The sequence below is a fragment of the Ruditapes philippinarum genome, unplaced genomic scaffold (genome assembly GCF_026571515.1).
Source record: "Ruditapes philippinarum isolate M1 unplaced genomic scaffold, ASM2657151v2 ctg5272_1_1_1_1, whole genome shotgun sequence".
NCBI lineage: Eukaryota > Metazoa > Mollusca > Bivalvia > Venerida > Veneridae > Ruditapes > Ruditapes philippinarum.
This window is the reverse complement of record NW_026859831.1, coordinates 50,796-72,218: the sequence shown is the minus strand read 5'-3', so window position 1 is coordinate 72,218 and position 21,423 is coordinate 50,796. Positions and strand designations below refer to the sequence as shown.

Genomic DNA, 21,423 nt, shown 5'->3' with positions numbered 1-21,423 from the left:
TTGACCTATTTTAAGTTCGTTGCATTCCGCCAAATCTCGATTTGGGTAAAATCAGAACATTGCCGAAACCAATATTTTGATCATGTGACTTGAACAAAATGGCGGCCAGTGGGAGTCTTTTTGCTGGAAAACCAAGGTCTGGTTCTGTGAGAGCTTCTGGAAACCAGATTGACGCAGACGGAAATGAAGTTGAAGTATTATTCTCATATAATATTTTCATTTTGCCGAATGTTTAGAATTTGATGTGGACACACAGGCAGTTGTCTTATAAATCTGCTAGGCTCCACCCTTTTTGTAAGGTTCCCTCTAAAAATGGTCTATACTTAAAAGCCACGTAATGTCCTTTTTCAATACACAAATTGACGCAGACGGAAATGAAGTTGAAGTATTATTCTTATATAATATTTTCATTTTGCCGAATGTTTAGAATTTGATGTGGACACACAGGCAGTTGTCTTATAAATCTGCTAGGCTCCACCCTTTTTGTAAGGTTCCCTCTAAAAATGGTCTATACTTAAAAGCCACGTAATGTCCTTTTTCAATACACAGGTGCATGTTGCGTAGCTAGTTTAGAAACAAGAGCCAGTACCGCAAACCCACTGCATCCCACCGCCTTATAAAAGTAAACGAAAAATATCATTTAATATGAATAATTTGAAATCAGTCAAAACCATAAAATCTAAATTATGGAATATTTGCTAGACGTAAGATTCTGTCCTCATTTATTATTAACCTTTTACCCAATATTTCTTTTGTCAACTGTTCCAATATTCAGGGTCTTTCAAATAGAAAGGTCTGGAGACGGACCAATTTTACTAAAAAAGCTGTCTCGGTTGAGTCACGTGATTGGGTTATCTACAGACTTTTATCTGGCATAGCACATCACCGTTCAAAAATCAAATTATAAGATAAAAAAAAATACTAAAAACTAACTAACATTATATTATCAGTTTTTACTTTAAAAGTAACAATTTTATAGATTTGCAATGAAATTAGGAATTTTTCATTCCCGGTGTCAAGGTAAAAATCTACTGCTCAAATTTGAAAATAGGTCCGAGTTTCATGAGCTTTTTTAAATTTATGCATTGTTCAATAACAAAATAGAAATTGATTTTACAGAGAAAAGATGTTATTAAATCGTATCATGTAAAGATATTCTAATATTTCACGATGTTATTGCAAATATTTGATGTTTAATATGGTGCTTTTTTCAAAATGTCGCCGTTTATCGGCAAATATTCTGAACAAGCAATCTATGTTTTTCAACAAATATGGCTTTAAAAAACATTATTTTCTGAAATATTTATCCTTTTTTCACAAGTTTAAAGATTTTTAAATCACATCATGTCGTTAAAATTTTCATTTTTGCTCTTGTATTTAATATTTGCCCTTTTCTTGAACATTTACATAATTTGCGTATAGCAAACTATACCGAGTTATACCGAGACATGTTTAATTGCAGCGAGAAGGGTTAACATAGCGCGTTTCAAGACCATTCTATTTGAAAGACCCTGCAATATTCAATATTCAGTTTTTTCTACAAAATCACTCAGATTACTTCTATAGTAAAAAGGCTCTGGGTGAATCAGGGTCAGCTTGGCCCTAAAACGTACTTTGCCCCTGAGTCAGCTTGCCCCTATTCCAACTTGTCAACTCGGCCTACAGTACTATTTAATTTATTAATATATTGGTTTGTTTTATCACAAATAATTAAAGTTAAATTGGAAAAGGACATTGAAGCCACTCGCTTATTATTACCTATTAATCACCAGGTGTATGTTAAGAATCTTAACCTAGAATCTTATATGAGTTCAACTGTTGACTTATTGTCCCTCTGTATTTGTTTTATTTATTTGTTAAACCATAGTCTTTCATATATTTAAAAATAGCTAAAAAAAAATGAATTTTAGTATTATTAATACTAAAAAAGATATATATTTTTTAATTTATTTAATTTTATTTTCTATTTATCTATTCATTAATTATTTAAATTGTTTAAATCGATATATTAATGAACTTTTAGTAAACTGATTTTAGATATTTAATATTGTAAGTATTGATTGAATAAACTAGCTAGTGATGTAGAATTAAGTATACTGTCATTTTAGTTTTATTAGCATCTGATTTATTTTTATTGATTAATGTTTGATTTAAAAAAGGACTGTTTTATATGTGTACATTATGCCTAATCAATTTTTATTGCAGCTGTTATCAAAGTTGATGTTATACTTTATGTTAAAATTACAGTCAGTTATAAAAGCTCTAAGAGCTTATGTTGTAAACTTGCCGACTTGAAATAAAACTTATCTTAGAAACATGGGAGATTGAACATAATGGTATTGGCTTTGATTAATTACTTAATAACTTTGATAATTATGTTACATTGTCATGTACTTTATGATACTGCAGTTAAGTCCTTTTCATGGAGCACTTTACTGTAAGAAAAAAATCTTTTTTTTTGCACAAGTTAGACATTGATGGTGGTTTCTGCTTTCATTCAGAGATGACTGTAAAGCTTTCAATTTTCATTTATTCAAGGACAAAGATATTATAAGTGTATTTCATAAAGGAATCATGTCATATACATATATCTAAAGGTTTCATTGACATTTGTCAATTACACATGTACATGTTTGTGATAATGTAATACTTCCAGTTTGATGTACGTGAAGATGAGGAACAGAATGTCAAGCTTTTACAAACAATTGAACTTCTCCTTGCAGCAGGCTATTTCAGGGCAAGAATTAAGGGATTATCTCCCTTTGACAAGGTTTGTTTTTCTGATATACTATTGACAGACAACATCAAATCAAGTATTCATTAATGAAGAAATGTTAAAAGAAGTTAAAAGAATCAAGAGATTTTTACTTAACCTCTAAACTGCTGATGGCAACTGAATCTACCCATGTGACCAGAGCAAACAAGATCTGCACTGTTAGCTATTCAGTCAGTTTTCCTTTAAAGTGACTAATAAATTGATTGCTATACTTATTGAATAAATACATGGTTTAATTTGCAAAACCTTATCAGTTAATCAAGCTGAAAGATGTGATCATTTATTTCGGCAGCAGCACATTATACACCCCCCCCCATGATGCATATAATGGTCTCATTGGCCTTCCAGGTATAAAAATAGTAAACATCACAAAAATCGACTTAAATATAATTTAGTATCATCAGTGAACTATTACTGAATTCAAAATTCATAAGTTAGCTTTTACCAGATTATAACCTTTAAGGACATGAATGGTGACATGTCTGGGGTCCGTACTCTCAGTGTCTGAAAAGGCGGATGGACCCTCATTAAGCCTAGAATACATACATACAAAGTGATTAATGGTTTTGTTCAGATTGTAAGGACAAGTAAGATATTTAGTACATGGTGAGAATTAAATATCAGGCCATTAGTTATATAGGTTTTACATTTAAGAAGATGTGTTCAGTATTGACTCATTAACAATCTGTTACATTGTTTATTTTCCTCATGTAGTTATCTAATCATTGTTTATTTTGGTTAGTTGCATTTACAGTTCTGACTCAACATATGGGCTGATCAAAATAGCTCACACCACTTATGACATAATTGTTTTTTGTAAACAGGTTGTAGGTGGAATGACCTGGTGTATCACAACATGTAATGTAGATATAGATGTTGATCTGCTGTTCCAGGAAAACTCTACCATTGGTCAGAAAATGTATGTACATTTGTACACTTTACTACACTCTTTGGTTTATATATTAAAACATTAAAAAAATTGCAAATTTATTTGTAAACTTTCTTGTGCAAAGCCTATGTTGTAATCTTAAAATATTATACAAAATACAAGCATATTAACCATGGCATGCAACACAGTACAATGGATAACAAAAAAAATCCCTTATTATTCTAGTGTCGTCCTTGTTATTGGGTGCATAGACATGAATAATAGAATATTTTTAAACAAGCACATACTATAAAATACATATTATTACATATATGTACATAAATGGATGAATAAATTGTTGGTTATAACATTCTAAATTCAAGGTTTGAAAGTAAGCTTAATCAGTTCTTTTCTCTTTTAAGCCGCTCACAGTTGTATATCACAATTTTCCGAACGAACAAATGGTAGCAAACCCTGCCCCTACAACAGGGAAATGATAGTTAATATTATAGAGTTTTATTCACTTGCCCCTTACTACTAGTACTGATGGATGCTGAATTATTTCATTTCATGGGCACTCACTATACAATTAGATTATGGAATGTTGGTTGTTCTACTTAGGTGATGGCTTGTGCCTGAAATAATGCACAGACAGGCACATAAGGTCATCCACCATCAGTAAAGCTGGAAAGTCGTCATATGACCTCTAATGTGTTGTTGCGACTTAAAAGCCAACAAAAACAAAATATAAATAAATTTAAAAAATGAAATAATAAATGTGAATGCTTTCAGTGCTTTGACTGAGAAGATTGTAGCAGTACTGCCCAGGATGAAATGTCCACATAGAATAGAGCCTCATCAAATCCAGGGTCTTGATTTTATACATATTTACCCAGTTGTTCAGGTATACATGTATATATATCATATGGTAGATGTTTTATTTTAATGAAATGTCAGTCTTGAATAGTGATAAATATTTTGTCATAGTCTGACCAGAAATATCATAATTTATACACTTCCCTTTGATTTACATATATATATGTTGTAAGTTCAGCTGCATTCTTTTAAAATTTCTTTATACAACCTGTCAGATCAATCAGAAGAATTTAAGGTTCTTGGACCTTCTTGTTTCTTTGGCATACCTTTTATGACAGTTTTGAACTTTTAAGGTTTTTCCTTCATAATTTCATAAAGGACTTTTCAGTTTCCAGTTTTGGCACTGTTGATAATCAATTTGGGAATATTAGATATTTGAAAATTTAAAACTGGTTAAACTAGTTATAGCCATTTGTATAAAGCCTGTTAAGACTGCACTGGTGTTCTGTTTGGATAGTCCATGGTTCTACTTAATATGTTGTCCATGGCTCTACTTAATATGTTGTCCATGGTTCTGATTAGAGTCCATGATTCTACTTAGAGAGCCCATGATTCTACTTACAATTTACAATGTTCTGCTTAAATGGTCCATGATTCTGTTTGGTTCCCTCTAGTTTATTATTTTAATACAATGGTAAACTTTAACATGTGTAACATGTAAATTATAATTGCTTTACTTAGATACTAGTAAAAGTATTTAATTATATGCATGAAAAACATTAGGATAAAATGTGCTTTACCAGTACACGCTCGTTGTACATGTGTGAAATTGTAATGTGGCAGCCATTTTTAATTGAATCAATATTGGGGAATGGGGGAGGGGGCAGCAGTTGCCCCTGATATGTGGTGAATGAGAAATGAAATGATAAAAATCATAAACAAAAATGAACAGCATAACAAAATTAAAAATGCTATTAGCTGTTGCTAATTTTAAGTGTGCTGGTTACAGAAACATCAGGTCTATTTCTATAAAGTGTAATTGTCCCTAAAACTGTATTGATTATTATTAGCTTTATTATTATTAGAAATTATCAGAATTTCAAAGTGATATGTAATGTTACAGTGGCTGGTGAAGCGTGCTATTGAAACAAGAGAGGAGCTGGGAGACTATATCAGAAACTTCTCAGTGTCACAATTCAACAAAAACCATTCCACTCCAGAGGTCAGTTAACAATTTGTGTGTAGTTCACATATGTAGAGTAGTTAATGTAACATTAGCCCTTAACATACTAAATTTATTAAATGGACTTGTCAAGCTTTAATTTATGGATCTGTCCATTATCAGATTTGGACCTATCAAGATGGGACTGTAAAGTAAGTTAGTTGAAAGTGTAATAAAGCCAGGTCAGAACTGTACAGGTGTGCAGACTGGTCTAACTATGGCTAATCACTTAACTTTCGGTCCATGCAGGTTAAGGTTAGTGATCACCAACCTTGGTTACAGTCCTGTTGAGGAAGTTAAGTTTTTTCTTTTGAGGTAGCTAGCTACCTGATTGGACATGATGACCATTATTCTCAATTGAATTTAAGTTTAAAAACATAATTTATTGATAGTGAAGCAAGTTTTTTTCATGTGCATGTTGTTTTCATAAAACAATACAGGTGTAGTTACTATAGTATGGTTTTAATCAGTCAATCACCTATGGAGGATTCAAACCCATTATCCTTTGGCTTAGCTGTAAGGTTTCTGCTTCCTGTTACACAGAATGCTGCTTGTCTTTATGTTGCTGATTTATCTGTTTTGCTGCATACATTTTATCTGTAAATGCAAATTAAATAATTGATGATAATAAGTACATCAGATTTATGTAAATAATTACAGATAAAAAGTTATTTATAGTGATTTATCACCTGACTGAAAGGGTTATAAACTTTGCTTTTTAGGATGCATTTCCTAAAATTCCCCTGATAGACTGATTAATATTAGTGGTGTGTTATGTTATCAGATGTTGTTTGTTTTTTTGCTGTGATGGAAAAAATCTAGATCTTACAGTTGAGTTGGCAATATAATACAATTATAAACTAAGTTGAGGTCTATATTGTTGCCTAAGTGCAGTTACGGGTAATTCCTAATAAATTTTAAAAGGAATGTTAACTGTTTACCGCACTAAGGATATATAGTTTTTTTAACCTGAAAAAAAAGTTATATCAACCGAGGATGATTGTACAAGGTTCATATTACATTTTTCAGGTCAGAAAATAATATATTGACCAAAACATAGATCTATGATTGTAATATTGCTTACAACTGGCTATGATAGAATATTTGTTTATCCTTTGAAAGAATGTATCGCTTGTATGCAGTCATCAGGTCTACACATATTAAAGGGGTGTACCAGTCTTTTAATTTTGTGGAAGCGTGGTCATGGCTAATTGACCAGATCAGAACAGTGCTTTTATAAATAATATACAATATAAATCTTCATAGGTTATACAATCTTTTATATATCAGAGCTTGTTGGTAACTACTCGTTACTGGGTCATACTTCAATAAAAAGGTCGTTGTTGATATTATATACATGTAGGTTTAAATTTTGACTCATTATCATAATATATCATAGTTTTATATACAAAGTAAATATTATTGGTACTTCTGCACTTGATAGTCATTGTATTTATCAAATTAACTTTATTTATCAATTACATGGTACATTGTGACCTGGGCAGTTTTATATATCAAATGTAGTATGTAATATTGTGTACATAGTCTGGTCAAAATATTATCATAATAAGATAAAACCAGTCATGGTGTCAATGTCAAACTATCTCTTGTGTTAGTAAATATGATGTAAATGATGTCTGAAACGTGACAGAACAAGCTTGATACAAAATAAATAGGTTATCATCTTGTCTATTTGTCTGATCGAAGTTACCGAATGAAGATAGTTTGTATAACATTTGAATCCTTTGTTAGTATAACCTTAGTTGGAGGTGTGTTTTGTGTACAGTACATGTTTTTAGTGAATGATTTTAAGCAGTCAGGGTTGTCATTAGAATTTTTTCTGAGGCGGCCCATTTTGGATTTCAGGGGGCATTTTTGGTATATCAAATACAACATAGAGTGCTTTTTGAGGCGACCCAAAATGTATTTACGACAGCTATTTTGGCCTCCTGTCAGGAACGTTTTTTATAGTCATTATCTTGACAATAGATTGCATGCATAGATTATTAAGTGTAGCTACTCTTGTTTAATTAGGCTAGTTGTTGGTATAGTATTTGAATGAATCATGAATAATTTTGACATTGCAAGTTTTTCTGTTTCTTGTCAAAGACTACCTGTATATAATTGTGCATGTAATGGGCTGTTCCCAATGTTTTGTTTGTTTATTAGAATTACTTATTCCTTATTTTGGTTGTAAGTGATCTCGGATATCATATAGAATACAAAATGTAAAGGTCCTGATGAGTTTTCTGTAACCAAGTTTCACTGTATACATTTCTGTAACCAAGTTTCACTGTATACATTTCTGTAACCAAGTTTTACTGTATACATTTCTGTAACCAAGTTTCACTGTATACATTTCTGTAACCAAGTTTTACTGTATACATTTCTGTAACCAAGTTTCACTGTATACATTTCTGTAACCAAGTTTTACTGTATACATTTCTGTAACCAAGTTTTACTGTATACATTTCTGTAACCAAGTTTCACTGTATACATTTCTGTAACCAAGTTTCACTGTATACATTTCTGTAACCAAGTTTCACTGTATACATTTCTGTAACCAAGTTTCACTGTATACATTTCTGTAACCAAGTTTTACTGTATACATTTCTGTAACCAAGTTTTACTGTATACATTTCTGTAACCAAGTTTCACTGTATACATTTCTGTAACCAAGTTTTACTGTATACATTTCTGTAACCAAGTTTCACTGTATACATTTCTGTAACCAAGTTTCACTGTATACATTTCTGTAACCAGGTTTCACTGTATACATTTCTGTAACCAAGTTTCACTGTATACATTTCTGTAACCAAGTTTCACTGTATACATTTCAGGATGAAGCTTTTCTAACAGTAAAAGAGAAGGCAACCAGTACTGTTGCAGAAGTGAAGGTAAAGGAAATATACCTAGAATTTTAAGATTTAAATTTTTTAATGCTTATTAAAGATTTCTTTTCCCCAAGAAAAACAAAGTACAGAGATATCTTTTTCCATTTTCTGAACAATTTAGAATAATCATGTTGATCCATATTTTTATTGCCATATTTCATGCAAGAATGTTACTGTATCTTATAATGCTACAGGAGTGACTGTAATTGGTATTTTTCTTATTTTTGTATTTTAAACTGGTTCACATTCACTGTAAATGCTTGACTTACTATTGATAGCAGTTGAATATTTTGCATTAAAAGACAGAGGCATTTTTTGAGATTACTCTCTCCAGATATTATCAGGGGCCAATGTGGCCCAATAGTTGAGGTAGTCAACTGCAAATCACTTGCCCATAATCACTTGAACCCACAGTTCTCAAACAAACAGGGACTTCGGATACTTTTATGTGAGAAAGCTATTTGTCTAGCTTACAGAATGTTTGGTGGTCCTATTCAAGTGCCCACTGGTGCCTGAAATGATACACAAAGAGGCAAAGAAAAACAGTTATGACCAAAGAATAAGGAAACAACGTGACAGTACTTTTTGTTTAAAAAGAAAATTATAAACTTTATTGACCTGTCAGTTATGAATATATTATAGTTCCCATTTAAATATTTGATCCCACTTTGTTTCTGCCGGTCAAATTCCCGAGAATTAATATTGAACATATACTTTTTAATGTTTTGAAAAGTCACACTAACTTAAAGCATAATAACTGTCATCACATCTGCAATAGTACAATTGGTTAAGTGCTTCCCTATGAAATAAGAAAGGACAATAGTTCAAGTCCTACTTTGGATATTTCTTTATTTTTTTTCTTTATTAATGGAAATGGTTGATTTCTTATAAACATGTTCACATGGGTGTGGAGCAACTCCAACCACGTCTTGTTTTGTATTGAATTATGAGAAAATTAATCACAACTTTCTGTATTTTCAGTCAGCATACAAGCCAGAGAGGAAGTACAAGCGTCATGACATAGATAAACTGCGGGACGAGGAGACGAGGGTCCAGTCTACACTACTAGAGTATGGTCGTAGATACGGCTTCAGTAAGACTGACCAGAAAGAACAGGTCAGTACTGGTAAATTGTAACTTGAGATTTTTTTTTTTATGTATGTATTCCAATATTGATGAAAGTTATTAACATGAGGTTGTTTTTTTATAACTGTACAACAACAGTGAGTGTTGCACTGTTTGTGTCATAAAATTAACTTTGGTAATGAATAATTGTACCTAAGTAATTATCAAAAACCTAAATATAATATTATTTGTTAAGAGTGAGTGACTTTAGATATTTTCATGGAAGTGTAAAATTGCTGTTGAATATCAGTTCTTTATTGTTTTTTTTTTCTTTGTTTTTTTTTTTGTAAATAAACAGGATGATGAAAAGGCTGCGAAGAAGAAAGCAGCAGCTGCTGGTGTAGGTGGGGAAGAAGGGGAAAAAACTCTGGAGGAGCTGCAGGCTGAGGAAGAGGTGAGAAATTATCAGGTCTAATTGATAAGATTTAATGGTGTCCTACATGTAGAATATGTTTGTTTTTTTTTAAATCAGGCCTCTTATTTATAAAACTTTTTTATGAGTTCTGTCTCAAATCTAAGTATTTTTATTAATCACATGTACATTTTTTTTTTTTTTTTTTACCAATTCATAGATCTAAATGTTTGATATCTAAATGTTTGAGATTACAGAATTCCTTTACATGTAGTTTAACCTTGGAAAAAGAAATTATGGTTTTGAAAGATGTTGACAATGATATTTTATCACTTGGCAACAGAAATCATTTAACCAATAAGCAAAGTCAGGAATTTTTTTGAATAAGCATGTATTTTATTTGATTCAAGCTCAAGTTTTATAACGATTGAGGCCTTGAATTAGAATTTTTTTTTTGTAAAATCTATTATGTCTGGAATAGTTCTAATTTATGATTTTAAAAATATATTCATGGTAAATTGTATAATTGAATGTTTCAGAAGCGTATAAACATGTTAATGAGTGGTATGTCTGCTATGGGAATGCAGGAGGTAGGTTACCTAACTAAAATATAGAATAATTTGATACCAGTGTGTGCTCAAAGTGAACCCCAAAAATGATTATATTTTATGAGTTGTTTAACAGATTTGAATGGAATATTTTACATAGAAAATAAAAATACTTTTAAACTCAGTTTTGAGTTCTTGTCCAGCTTCTAGTAACATATGCTTCTTTCATTTTTTTGTTGTGTTTCACAAACAGATGTTTGATATGATGTTTCAGGGTAAGTTGACGGCAAGTACTGTAGGGTCTATTGTTGGTATGCAGTCTGCAGAGATACAACAGATTGCTTCGGAATATGCTGAAAAGGTAAATATGATGATGATAATATTATGATGAAAATATGCAAGTTAACCAGTAGGTGTGACAAAGATATGTTAAATCTTGAAGAAATTCCCACATGTATATTGAATATTTTACAAATATGGACTTTTTAGCTGGTGAATAACCGCGGTCAATATTAATATTTTCAGTACATATCACATCATATTCACCAGCTAAAAATGTATGTATCTGTTTTATTATATAGTTTATAAATCACTTTTATGTAGCATATCAAATCTGCCATTGAATACGATGGAAATCAACATATTTCAGCTTGTCTTTTTTTTCCATTATTTGGCTCCAACATTTTAAGAAGTGCATTGGCACGCTACATTTGAAATATTCTTAAAAATATAAAGATAATAACTAAAATAGACAAATTTGACGTTTATTAACAAGTTGCCCAATTTTTCTCAGGAAAATAACAACAAACTTGGTGTTACATCATGTCATAGCACGTGTCTTTTGTGGGCTTTCCAGAAAATCTATTTTTAGCGGAAAAAAAAAGTGAATATACTCAAAAAATTATTTTTAGAAGAAAAATACAGTGAATATACTCTGATATTTACCTGTAGGTTTTACAAAAAGTTGCTTGTTAGCCAAATAGGGAAAGGAATTTCAAAGCTGTATATAGATTGTATAATACATTAAAATGTTGAGTATACTTAATTGCTGAATATCTGTCTATGTTGAATATATTTCTACGTTGAATCTTTTTAAATGTTGAATCTTTTTAAATATTGAATCTATTTAAATGTTGACTATATTTCTATGTTGGATATTTCAGCAAGCGGAGATAGAGCAGATAGAGAAGAGTGAGAGAGTGGGTGGGGCACAACAACATAAACGTATAACTGCAGCCCTCGGCAAACAAATACAACAAAACACAGACAAGCTACAGCAGGTTCATTTACTTTATCTTGAGGATTTAAATTGATTTTGAATGAATTTAGGTTCAATACTGAATTTCATTAAATTAAGTCATGAAGCTAAACAAATATAATAGTCTTTTACATCACATGCATAAAACACAAACTGTTTGCAGTAAAAAACAATCAAATTTGTTTCTTGAATATATCATGAATATATAACAGAAAGAATGTTAGTGGTTATATTACATTGCCAAAATATGTCATGTGATAATAACAGAATTTACTTTAAAGTCAGACATTTTTGTTTGGGATTAAATTTTGCTCATTGAAGATTACCACAAAAATTAATGTTCACTGAACATGTTAGTACCAGATAACTTCAACACAACTGAAAGTAGAAAATTTGCAAATATTTGACCTCACCAATTACAAAAAGATGTAGTCAGAAATTTTGATTTTTGCGAAATTTTGGTCTTGCTGAAATATCTTACTTTACAGTAAATTGATGTGATTACAGGTACAAGAAAAACATGCTGAGCTTCACAAGGCCTACATGGAAACCCAGGAAAAACTCAAAGAGGTTAATACACAATTTTTTTAAACCTTACTGTCAGTACTCTTTATCTTTGCTTGAAGGCATAAGTGTTCTATTTGATGTAGGTCTACACCAATAACTTGTGTGTGACATTTTATATCATTAGCTTATTCTGGTTTTTTTTTCCAGGATAATCATTTTAGTTGTGAAAATTGACCCAAAATTGAAAAGTGTTGCAATGGTTTACACTCAAATTGAGCTGAGAATAACATCAAAAATAGACCTTCAATTTATTTCTGAGTCTATTTCTTCATTATCTTCTGCATATCTTCCTGTTTTAAGTGCTTTATTTGAAGAACTATGTAAGAATTTCAAATTATGTATTTCTAGACTTTTGGACCTCAGTGGAGTTCCTTTAAGCCTCAAAAATGATTTATTTTTATTATTTCTCAAAAGTTTTTTACTTTTGGCATCCTCTTACAGTTTCCAAAAAGATCTTTCACCTGGTCATGTAGATAAGAAATATGTAGATAAGAAATCTTTTGCATCTTTTTGTTTCTGTAATTAGTACACTCATGGTGATTTAGTATTGTGTATGGAAGTCAAAATACTACTTTGTTTACATTTTGCCACCTTTGTAACATATTATTTCTTATTCAGCTCTAATTTCCATCAGGTTGCAAGCATCTCAAAATTTCTTAATTCATTATTACAATGTCATAAAGCATATGTTCCTTCTGTTAACAGAATGCTTTGTTTTTTCACTCCTGAGAGTTAATATGTGTTTAAAGTTAACTTGTAATGAAGGTCTTAATTAGCAATTCTTGTTTTTGCATTTTGTTACTAAAGACCATAATCAAAGAAGTCATTTACAAGTACTATTTTTCCAAAGACTAAGAAATTGGATTTTATATTAATTTTGATTGTTACAAGGTTTTGTATGTTTTGCAAATTTATCAAATATATGTTGAATACTTCAGGCCCAGGCTCACAGTGGAAAGATTGATGAAGAAATGGAGAAACTGAATCAAATGGAAACAGATGAAAACCAAGGGTAATTTCTGTTTATCATATTAACACCATACTGTAGTTATTACTGCTACATTGTTGTTTTCTTTAATTTTCTGTTGTAGGTTGACATATGAAAAGTTTCATTTTTTATTACAATATTATTTAATATGGAAAAAGCAATTTCTAATGAATTATTAAAGTTTAACATATAAATAAGGTTGCTGGAATGTATCATGATTACTTTATATGGATAGTGACCCATTAGAAAGCTTGCTACTATCAAATCACTAGCTTTGTGCCATTTTGTGTTTAAATTATACAGGAAACATTTATCTCAGATAATGAAGCTACCTTGCTTCTTTTGTTCTACACAGGGGCATGCTTGTACTTTTTTGTTACGTATGGACATTCTTCTGAAATGGATTAGAAGCCTTTTCTGTTGTTACAGAATGAGTCTATTTTTTGTTTACTGCAAAGAGAGGCCCCTTTGATTATTACCGAGTAGTGAATCAAAACAAACTGTCAAATGATTTTTGTTTGATGAAAAAGTCCATCCAAAGAAATCTGGTAAAACATAAATGAGAAGAATTTTTTTAAGAGTTGTCATATAAAATATTATGAAAATTAAGTGTTAATGAAACATTTTTTTTTAATCTGCTTTGAATATACATGTGCAATTAACTTTACCTTTTAGAATACTCGCCACATTGAAATCTTTGGTTGCGATGAATGAGAACTTAAAGAAACAAGAGCAAGAGTTTAAAGCTCATTGTAAGGAAGAAATGGCGAGATTAAAGGCCAATATAGATCAGTTGAAAAAAGAAACAGATGGAGAAATTTCAGAGGATAGGGTACGTATATATTTAGTTTCTAAATCAAACATTTCTTTAAACCTTTAAATAAATTTTCTCAAAGAACTTTTTAGCTGCATTAAAAATGGCTTCCTGATCTAGTGTACAAACATTGTTTTATCCTTTAACGCTTAAACTGCTATATTCTTATAAGGGATCTGTCCAGCTTTGAATTTGAAACAGTCCATTTAAAGTTTAAGGGAATTCATTATGAAATACAAAAAATTGAGCTGCCAATAGTATAGGGACTTGTCAGACTGCACAGAAGTGCAGGCTGGCCTGGCTCTATACTGGTGGCAGAGGCTGATCACTTTTGTTTCCAGCAGGTTAAGGGTTAACATACGAGTACTGTAAAATCAATCATTGAGTGATTGTAGTTTTTCAATTAAGCAGGTCTTAGATATGATTTTAAAGCAAATATAGTACAAAAATTACAGGTGTAATACATGTATATATTAATCTTTCCATTTTTTACTGAAATACATATGTATTTTCTAACTGAAAAAAATGGCTTTTCATATTTGTTGCAATATTTTCATGTTAGCTCAGTTATTGATCAATGCTTGAAGCTCATCAGATCCATTTCCTAGGAGTTTTTTCTGGAACAAATTTATAGTATTTATGTCATATGAGGAAATAAGAAATGAAGGCTATAGCAGGAATAGGGCTTGAACTGACAATCTCTTGATTTAGAGACAGGCATACTAACCAGAAGGCTAACTTGCTCCTTCTTGCTAACTTCTTAAGGAGCCTTCTGTTGCCAATAAATTACCAATTATAATTATAGATGTATTGAATTATACATTTATTATTTCAGGCTAGAGCTGGACTTATAGAAAAACAATATGATGCAGACAAAGAAAAACTTCATAAGATCAGGCTATTACTGGTAAATATAAAATATGTTCTTTCTGATTATATGTTTAAGTATTTATTAAAATGTAAGGTGACTATTGCAATTGGGGGTGGCGGTTTAAATCAGGTAAAACATGAAGCTACGAAAAAAGTTTATTAATGCTTGAAAGCAAATTTCATGTGTATATTTGTTATTTTCTGTAGTTTTTAATTTGTTATATGTTCAATCCGTAGATGATTTTGTTAGAATCTTGGATATTCAATAGTTTGCTGTATGTTAAGAAGCATAATTTGAATTATAATTTTCTTCTGTATTGTTTATGTATGGTGTCAAACATTATATAACTTAAAGTATTATACCCCTACATCTGTGAATTTAGGGTTGAATTGTTTTTGTCCTGTTTGTCTGTTTGGTTGCTGACACCTAAGAGTGTTAAATTTTAGTTTTAACAAACCTCTCTGGATTTTTCCGTTTTGATTATTTGAAACTTGAACATCATCACAAACATTAAATTTTCATACTTCAGGACATTTTATCATAACTCGGCTTTTTAATTGACTGTTAAGGGATTCATTTGTGTATTATGTTCTTGTCTTGTTTTAAAAGTTTAAAATTATATGTGTTTATTTAGGATGTTGATATAAATTATGTAGCATAATGCTATTCATAACATTGTTTTTATTGTTTTATTGTAGGCAAGAAAGAATCGTGAGATAGCTGCGTTACAGAGGAAGATTGACGAGGTGCCGTCACGAGCCGAGCTAAGTCAGTACCAGAGAAGATTTGTAGAGCTGTATAATCAAGGTGGGTCATATATTTAGTCTAGGTAGAGCTGTATAATCAAGGTGGGTCATATATTTGTAGGTAGAGCTGTATAATCAAGGTGGGTCATATATTTAGTCTCCTGGTAGAGCTGTATAATCAAGGTGGGTCATATATTTGTAGAGCTGTATAATCAAGGTGGGTCATATATTTGTAGAGCTGTATAATCAAGGTGGGTCATATATTTGTAGAGCTGTATAATCAAGGTGGGTCATATATTTGTAGAGCTGTATAATCAAGGTGGGTCATATATTTGTAGAGCTGTATAATCAAGGTGGGTCATATATTTAGTCTCCTGTAGAGCTGTATAATCAAGGTGGGTCATATATTTAGTCTCCTGGTAGAGCTGTATAATCAAGGTGGGTCATATATTTAGTCTCCTGGTAGAGCTGTATAATCAAGGTGGGTCATATATTTAGTCTACTGGTAGAGCTGTATAATCAAGGTGGGTCATATATTTAGTCTACTGGTAGAGCTGTATAATCAAGGTGGGTCATATATTTAGTCTCCTGGTCTTTTTATTGTTAGGCTCGCCAGTTTAGTTTGTATCTCCTATAACACCACAGTTACACAGAGTCATTGGTAGTTGATCAGTTGTTTTGGTTCCACCTATCAACTGCTTTTGAAGAAAGATAAGTTTTAACTGTGAAAAATGACCAATTGGGATTTTCATATGTGTTAAAAATTCTCTATTTGTAATAACATTTTACAAATTATCATTTGACATCCTGTCTAAAACCAGTATTGTGTGCGTATGAGCCAATGATCAATTAATATTTACCACTAATATGAAAAAGATGATTATTAAATTTGATATATCCTCAGTTTTGTTCATTGGTTTATAGAAATTCAATGGATATTCATCATCTATGATCATTCACACAGAAAACCTAAACGAAAAAATAAATTGTGTATGTCAGCTGATTAAAACAGTGATTAAATTTTAAATGAAATAACTGTCTGTCTGTGTAACTGCAAATTAACAAATTGTAATTGCAAACTTGCAATTCACTTCTTAATACCACCAAGGTTCAAAAAAAGTTCTTTAAAAAAAGATTAGAAATAAGTGTTACTCAACTAAAATTAATTGTTACTCAACTAAATTAATATTTAAATAATTATATAATTGTACTATTATAACAATTCTATTCTTGCAAGTACATGTTTTGTCATATTAACTCCATTAAATTCATTTATTTAGAAATATATGTTTGAAAAAATACTTTCAATTGTCCAAAACTAATGTGTTAATCTAGATTTTTTCATTTTTGTGTTAATATTATTATTTCCAGTGGCCTCTACACATAAGGAAACAAAGCAGTTCTATACCATGTACAACACATTGGATGATACTAAACTTTACTTAAACAAAGAGGTAGGTTAACATTATTAGATTGCATGGTATAACCAGTTGGTCTAGCTCTATACTGGAGGCATGGGCAGGTCATTATTGTTGAGAGTATTTGTACATTTTGTATTCTCTCCCCTTTCCTGCTGAAATTACTTATATGGATGCTTTTCACATAGCAATTATTACCTCCTGTGGCCACCATTTTGAGGGTTGTTCCCAATATGATGTATTATATGACTTGGATAAGATGAAAAATTCTCATAATTCTATCATATATATGAAAACTGATAAAAGTCTTCTACATATTGGCTATAATAATATATTCCCTTATATGTATGCTATTAAACAATTCATCTTGATCAGCTGTTTTTTGTTGTTGTTTCTTTTTCCATATTTTGTCAATTATATAGAAAACTAACACCCAAAATGACTGCCACTTTTGGCAAGGGAGGTAAATATTGTAAACTATACAGTTGTCTGTCTTTTGAATGGTTCGTTATCAATTTTAGGGATTTCATGATAAAAATATAAAGTTTAAGACAGCCAACAGCACATAGACTGGAGTGCACAGGTGTGAAGGCTGGCCTGGCTGTATATTATTTTCTGTTCCAGCAAATTATGGGTTATTGAACAGAACTCTTTTTCAAACACAAAGTGTCTATAAATACCCAAAATGGTCAGTTAACTAGAATAATACTTTTGGTCTGAGTTAGAAGATGCGTCTTTAGAAATTGTTACTATGTATTGTTGTTTTATTGTCTAAAAATGTTGCAAATAGTGAAGACCATTCATCATGTTTGTACGTATATGTATATATGAATATTTTTCAGGTCAATTTGCTGAACTCGATATATGACAACTTTTCTCAGTGAGTATTAGATTCTACTTGTCTAATTTTATCTTAAAACTTCACCTTAGCGAAAACTTCCTACATTTGTCTTTTGATTAGGTTAACCTTTGTATCTCCTAGCTTATAGGTTGTAACATTATAGACTGGTCTTCTTTTTCATTCGAAATTTTTAATGCCAAAGTATTTATATTGGACACATTATAACCACTTTGTGCTTTATGTGAGTTATTGGTGACATTGTCTGGAGTCTGTTCTTGATACTGGAAACTAATTATAGTGACTTATGAATTTTCTTATTGAAAAAATGTCATTGAGATTAGCTTGCATCTTGGACAGATCTGATCAAAATATTATGTTTTGTATTTCTAGTTTTGTTCATATTAGTGTCTCTAATTTCCTTTTTTCACAATTTTTTATGTAGATCTAGTTGTTTTACATATTATTTAAAGTACTAAATATAAAACTCAATTGGCAAGAAATTTACAGTTACGGTTAGATATCAGGGAAAGCCAGTTAGGTGGACTGAATTCAAGATAGAACAAAAAATAAATCTAAATCAGAGTAAAAACTTAACGAACAAACAAAAATGGTATTCATTTGTCTGTATAAGTGTAAAACTGGGGAAATAATATTTATTTTACAGAGCTATGTCATCACCTGCCAATAAAGAACAATTCTTGAAACAATTTGAACAGATTGTGGAAGGAGTGAAAAATAATAAAGCAAAGGTAATTTTCTTCTCAGTTAGAAGAAATCAACATTGATAGTTCATCTTGATTTAGAAAAAATAATCCAAAGATATAAAGTGTATCAAGCTATATTATATCTGCTGCAAAAATATTTTTAATTTCAAAAAAGAAGACTTCCAAAATGCTTGTATGAAATAAACATGGTAGATAATTGCCTTAAAAGCTATTAAAGCAGGCACAAAATCATTGCAAAATGGATAAAACCCTACTTAAAATAGCAAATAATATTTTGTTCCAGAACATTTTATTCTGTTTACGTATAATATTCATGTATGTTAAATAACAAGAGACATGTTACAACTTTTTTGGGAATCAACCATATAATAATGGAACCAATATAGTTTTACTGTTGATAGATTTTTATGAAAATATTTCATAAGATACAGAATTACTCGTATACCTTTTAAAGTGATTTATCTTAAACTTTGAAAATAGAGAAAAGTTTTTTCATACTCTGAAGATACTCGCATAGATCATTTACGATTATTTGCAGTGCAATTTTCATCATGTTTCAGCATACATATAATTATGTCATAAGGTTAGTTTGGTATTCACTACCGTTCAGTATTATGCTATATTGGTAGATTGATATTATTGTTATTGGAAGTGTGATATGTAAACTGTTGCTTTACATAGGAAGTGTGATATTTACTGCCACTACTATGTATTTTTGTAGTGTGATATTAAGTAATAACAATCCTTCAGTAGTAGTAGGTAGAGTGATAAGTTAATTATTGTTATAAATAGGAAGTGTGATATTCACTACCATTCACTGCGGTATTAATATAATATGATATTCACTACCCTACAATTTGCGTTTTATAGGTAATGTGATATTTACTATTCATATAGATAATGTGATATGTTATATAAGAAGTGTGATATTCACTACCTTTTCAATGTATGTTATATAGGTAGAAAGGAAGAAACAAGAGGAGAAGATGAAAAGGGATCAACTTAATGATATTTACCTCGATCTTATAGAGAAACAACGTCTCTACTTTAAAACTGTTAAAGATTTCCAAGAGGTATGCTATTAAAAACTGTTAAAACTTTTTCAATTAAATGTATTGAAAGTACAATTATGCTTGAAGAGGATCAATGATTTTCAGATAATGATTCTTAACAGATAGAAAGAAAATGGTGTTCTTACAGATATCTTCTTCTTTACAAACTAGTTTCTATATACCAGTAATCTTAAATTTCGTAAGTTGGTGGCAGCATTACACCTTTGTTAAAGTTTTACATGCACAATCATATCTCATCAACCACTTAAGATATATATGTAACTTAACACACTTATTTGAGACTCAGAAGTACATGTATGTCAGTTTATGTCATGAAATCTTCCTCTTTGTCAAAACCTATTTTTCCAGGCTCTTGTTTTACTATCAAGCAAGAGAACAGTTGAGTGTGCTGTCCAAGTCTTGTTTCTTGTTTTCATTTAGATGTATCAAGTATTAGATGATATCCAGTTTGCTTAACTAAAAACTGAATGCTTCTTATTATTTTTCAGGAATGTCGGAAAAATGAACTGATTTTATCTAAGATGAAGAAATGAAAGTTATGAAGAGAAGGGATAAGATTTTGTGTATAAATGATACATGATAAACTCAGAAAGTGTATTCCTAGGATTATTGTTATACAACTTAAAATAATTATTCAATATTGTCAATGGAAATGGAAAAATCTCTTTGCAGAATTACATGAATGAAAATGGATGACTTGATGATCTTGATTTTAATTCAGAAAAAATAAAATACTGTAACTGGCATTATATTATGTAAGAAACTTGTTATTCTGAAGTCAGAATGATGATTCTTCTGTGTTAAATTATTATTATTATATATGTAGTACTATTAAATTGATCAGTGACTGAATCCATGGTTTGTGTTATTTTGATAAATTATATTCTGATGAATTAACTATAGGTTTAATACCAAGGGAGGTAAATCATTTATAACATACAATATATGCATATTATCATAAAAATCCCTCACATTTCCAAATTCAATACAGGACAAATAGTTTATTTTATACTAATCTATTTTAGGTTGTGTTGGAAGCTTTAAGCTTATTGTTACAAATCAGTTCTTGGAACCAACCTGTACTAAGCAATGAGAATAAAGTTTCTTGCTCAAGGAATCAAAGGCTTACCCCTGACAGACAGGACTATTCAAAGTTAGCATGATGAGGGTTGATTTTTAATAGTTCATTAAAACCAAACATCAATCAACATTTATACTACCCGAGGACCACCTCCATGGTCGAGGGGTTAGAGTCGATGACTTCTAATCCAGTTATCTCTCTGGCGTGGGTTCGATCCCCGGGAGATGCTTTGGTAGTTTAGCACGGAGGAAGGTAGTCTAGTACTGGTGTGACTCTCCAGGAGCGATGGTTAGGAAACTAACCGCCTATATGACTGAAATACTGTTGGGGAAAAGGAGTGAAATGAAACAAACAAACAAACAATTATACTACCCGATTTGAACCAAATGGTGATCATAGAGATTGTAATGATTGGACAAAATCTGTTTAATGATTTCATG

The 21,423-nt window shown here is 30.8% G+C and overlaps 1 protein-coding gene across 1 annotated transcript; it reads left to right on the top strand.

Moving 5' to 3' along the window:
- The first annotated feature begins 10 nt into the window (after positions 1-10).
- Positions 11-20,754, top strand: LOC132758054 (coiled-coil domain-containing protein 93-like). The gene is made up of 21 exons (XM_060749570.1): positions 11-194; positions 2,657-2,770; positions 3,601-3,695; positions 4,437-4,548; positions 5,584-5,682; positions 8,523-8,579; positions 9,558-9,692; positions 10,000-10,095; positions 10,593-10,643; positions 10,876-10,962; positions 11,765-11,881; positions 12,367-12,429; positions 13,365-13,438; positions 14,090-14,246; positions 15,064-15,135; positions 15,798-15,906; positions 17,217-17,299; positions 18,106-18,143; positions 18,769-18,853; positions 19,789-19,902; positions 20,391-20,754. Exons 1-21 carry the CDS (start codon positions 99-101, stop codon positions 20,433-20,435), a joined length of 1,899 nt encoding a protein of 632 aa, XP_060605553.1. The 5' UTR covers positions 11-98; the 3' UTR covers positions 20,436-20,754.
- Positions 20,755-21,423: the final 669 nt, after the last annotated feature.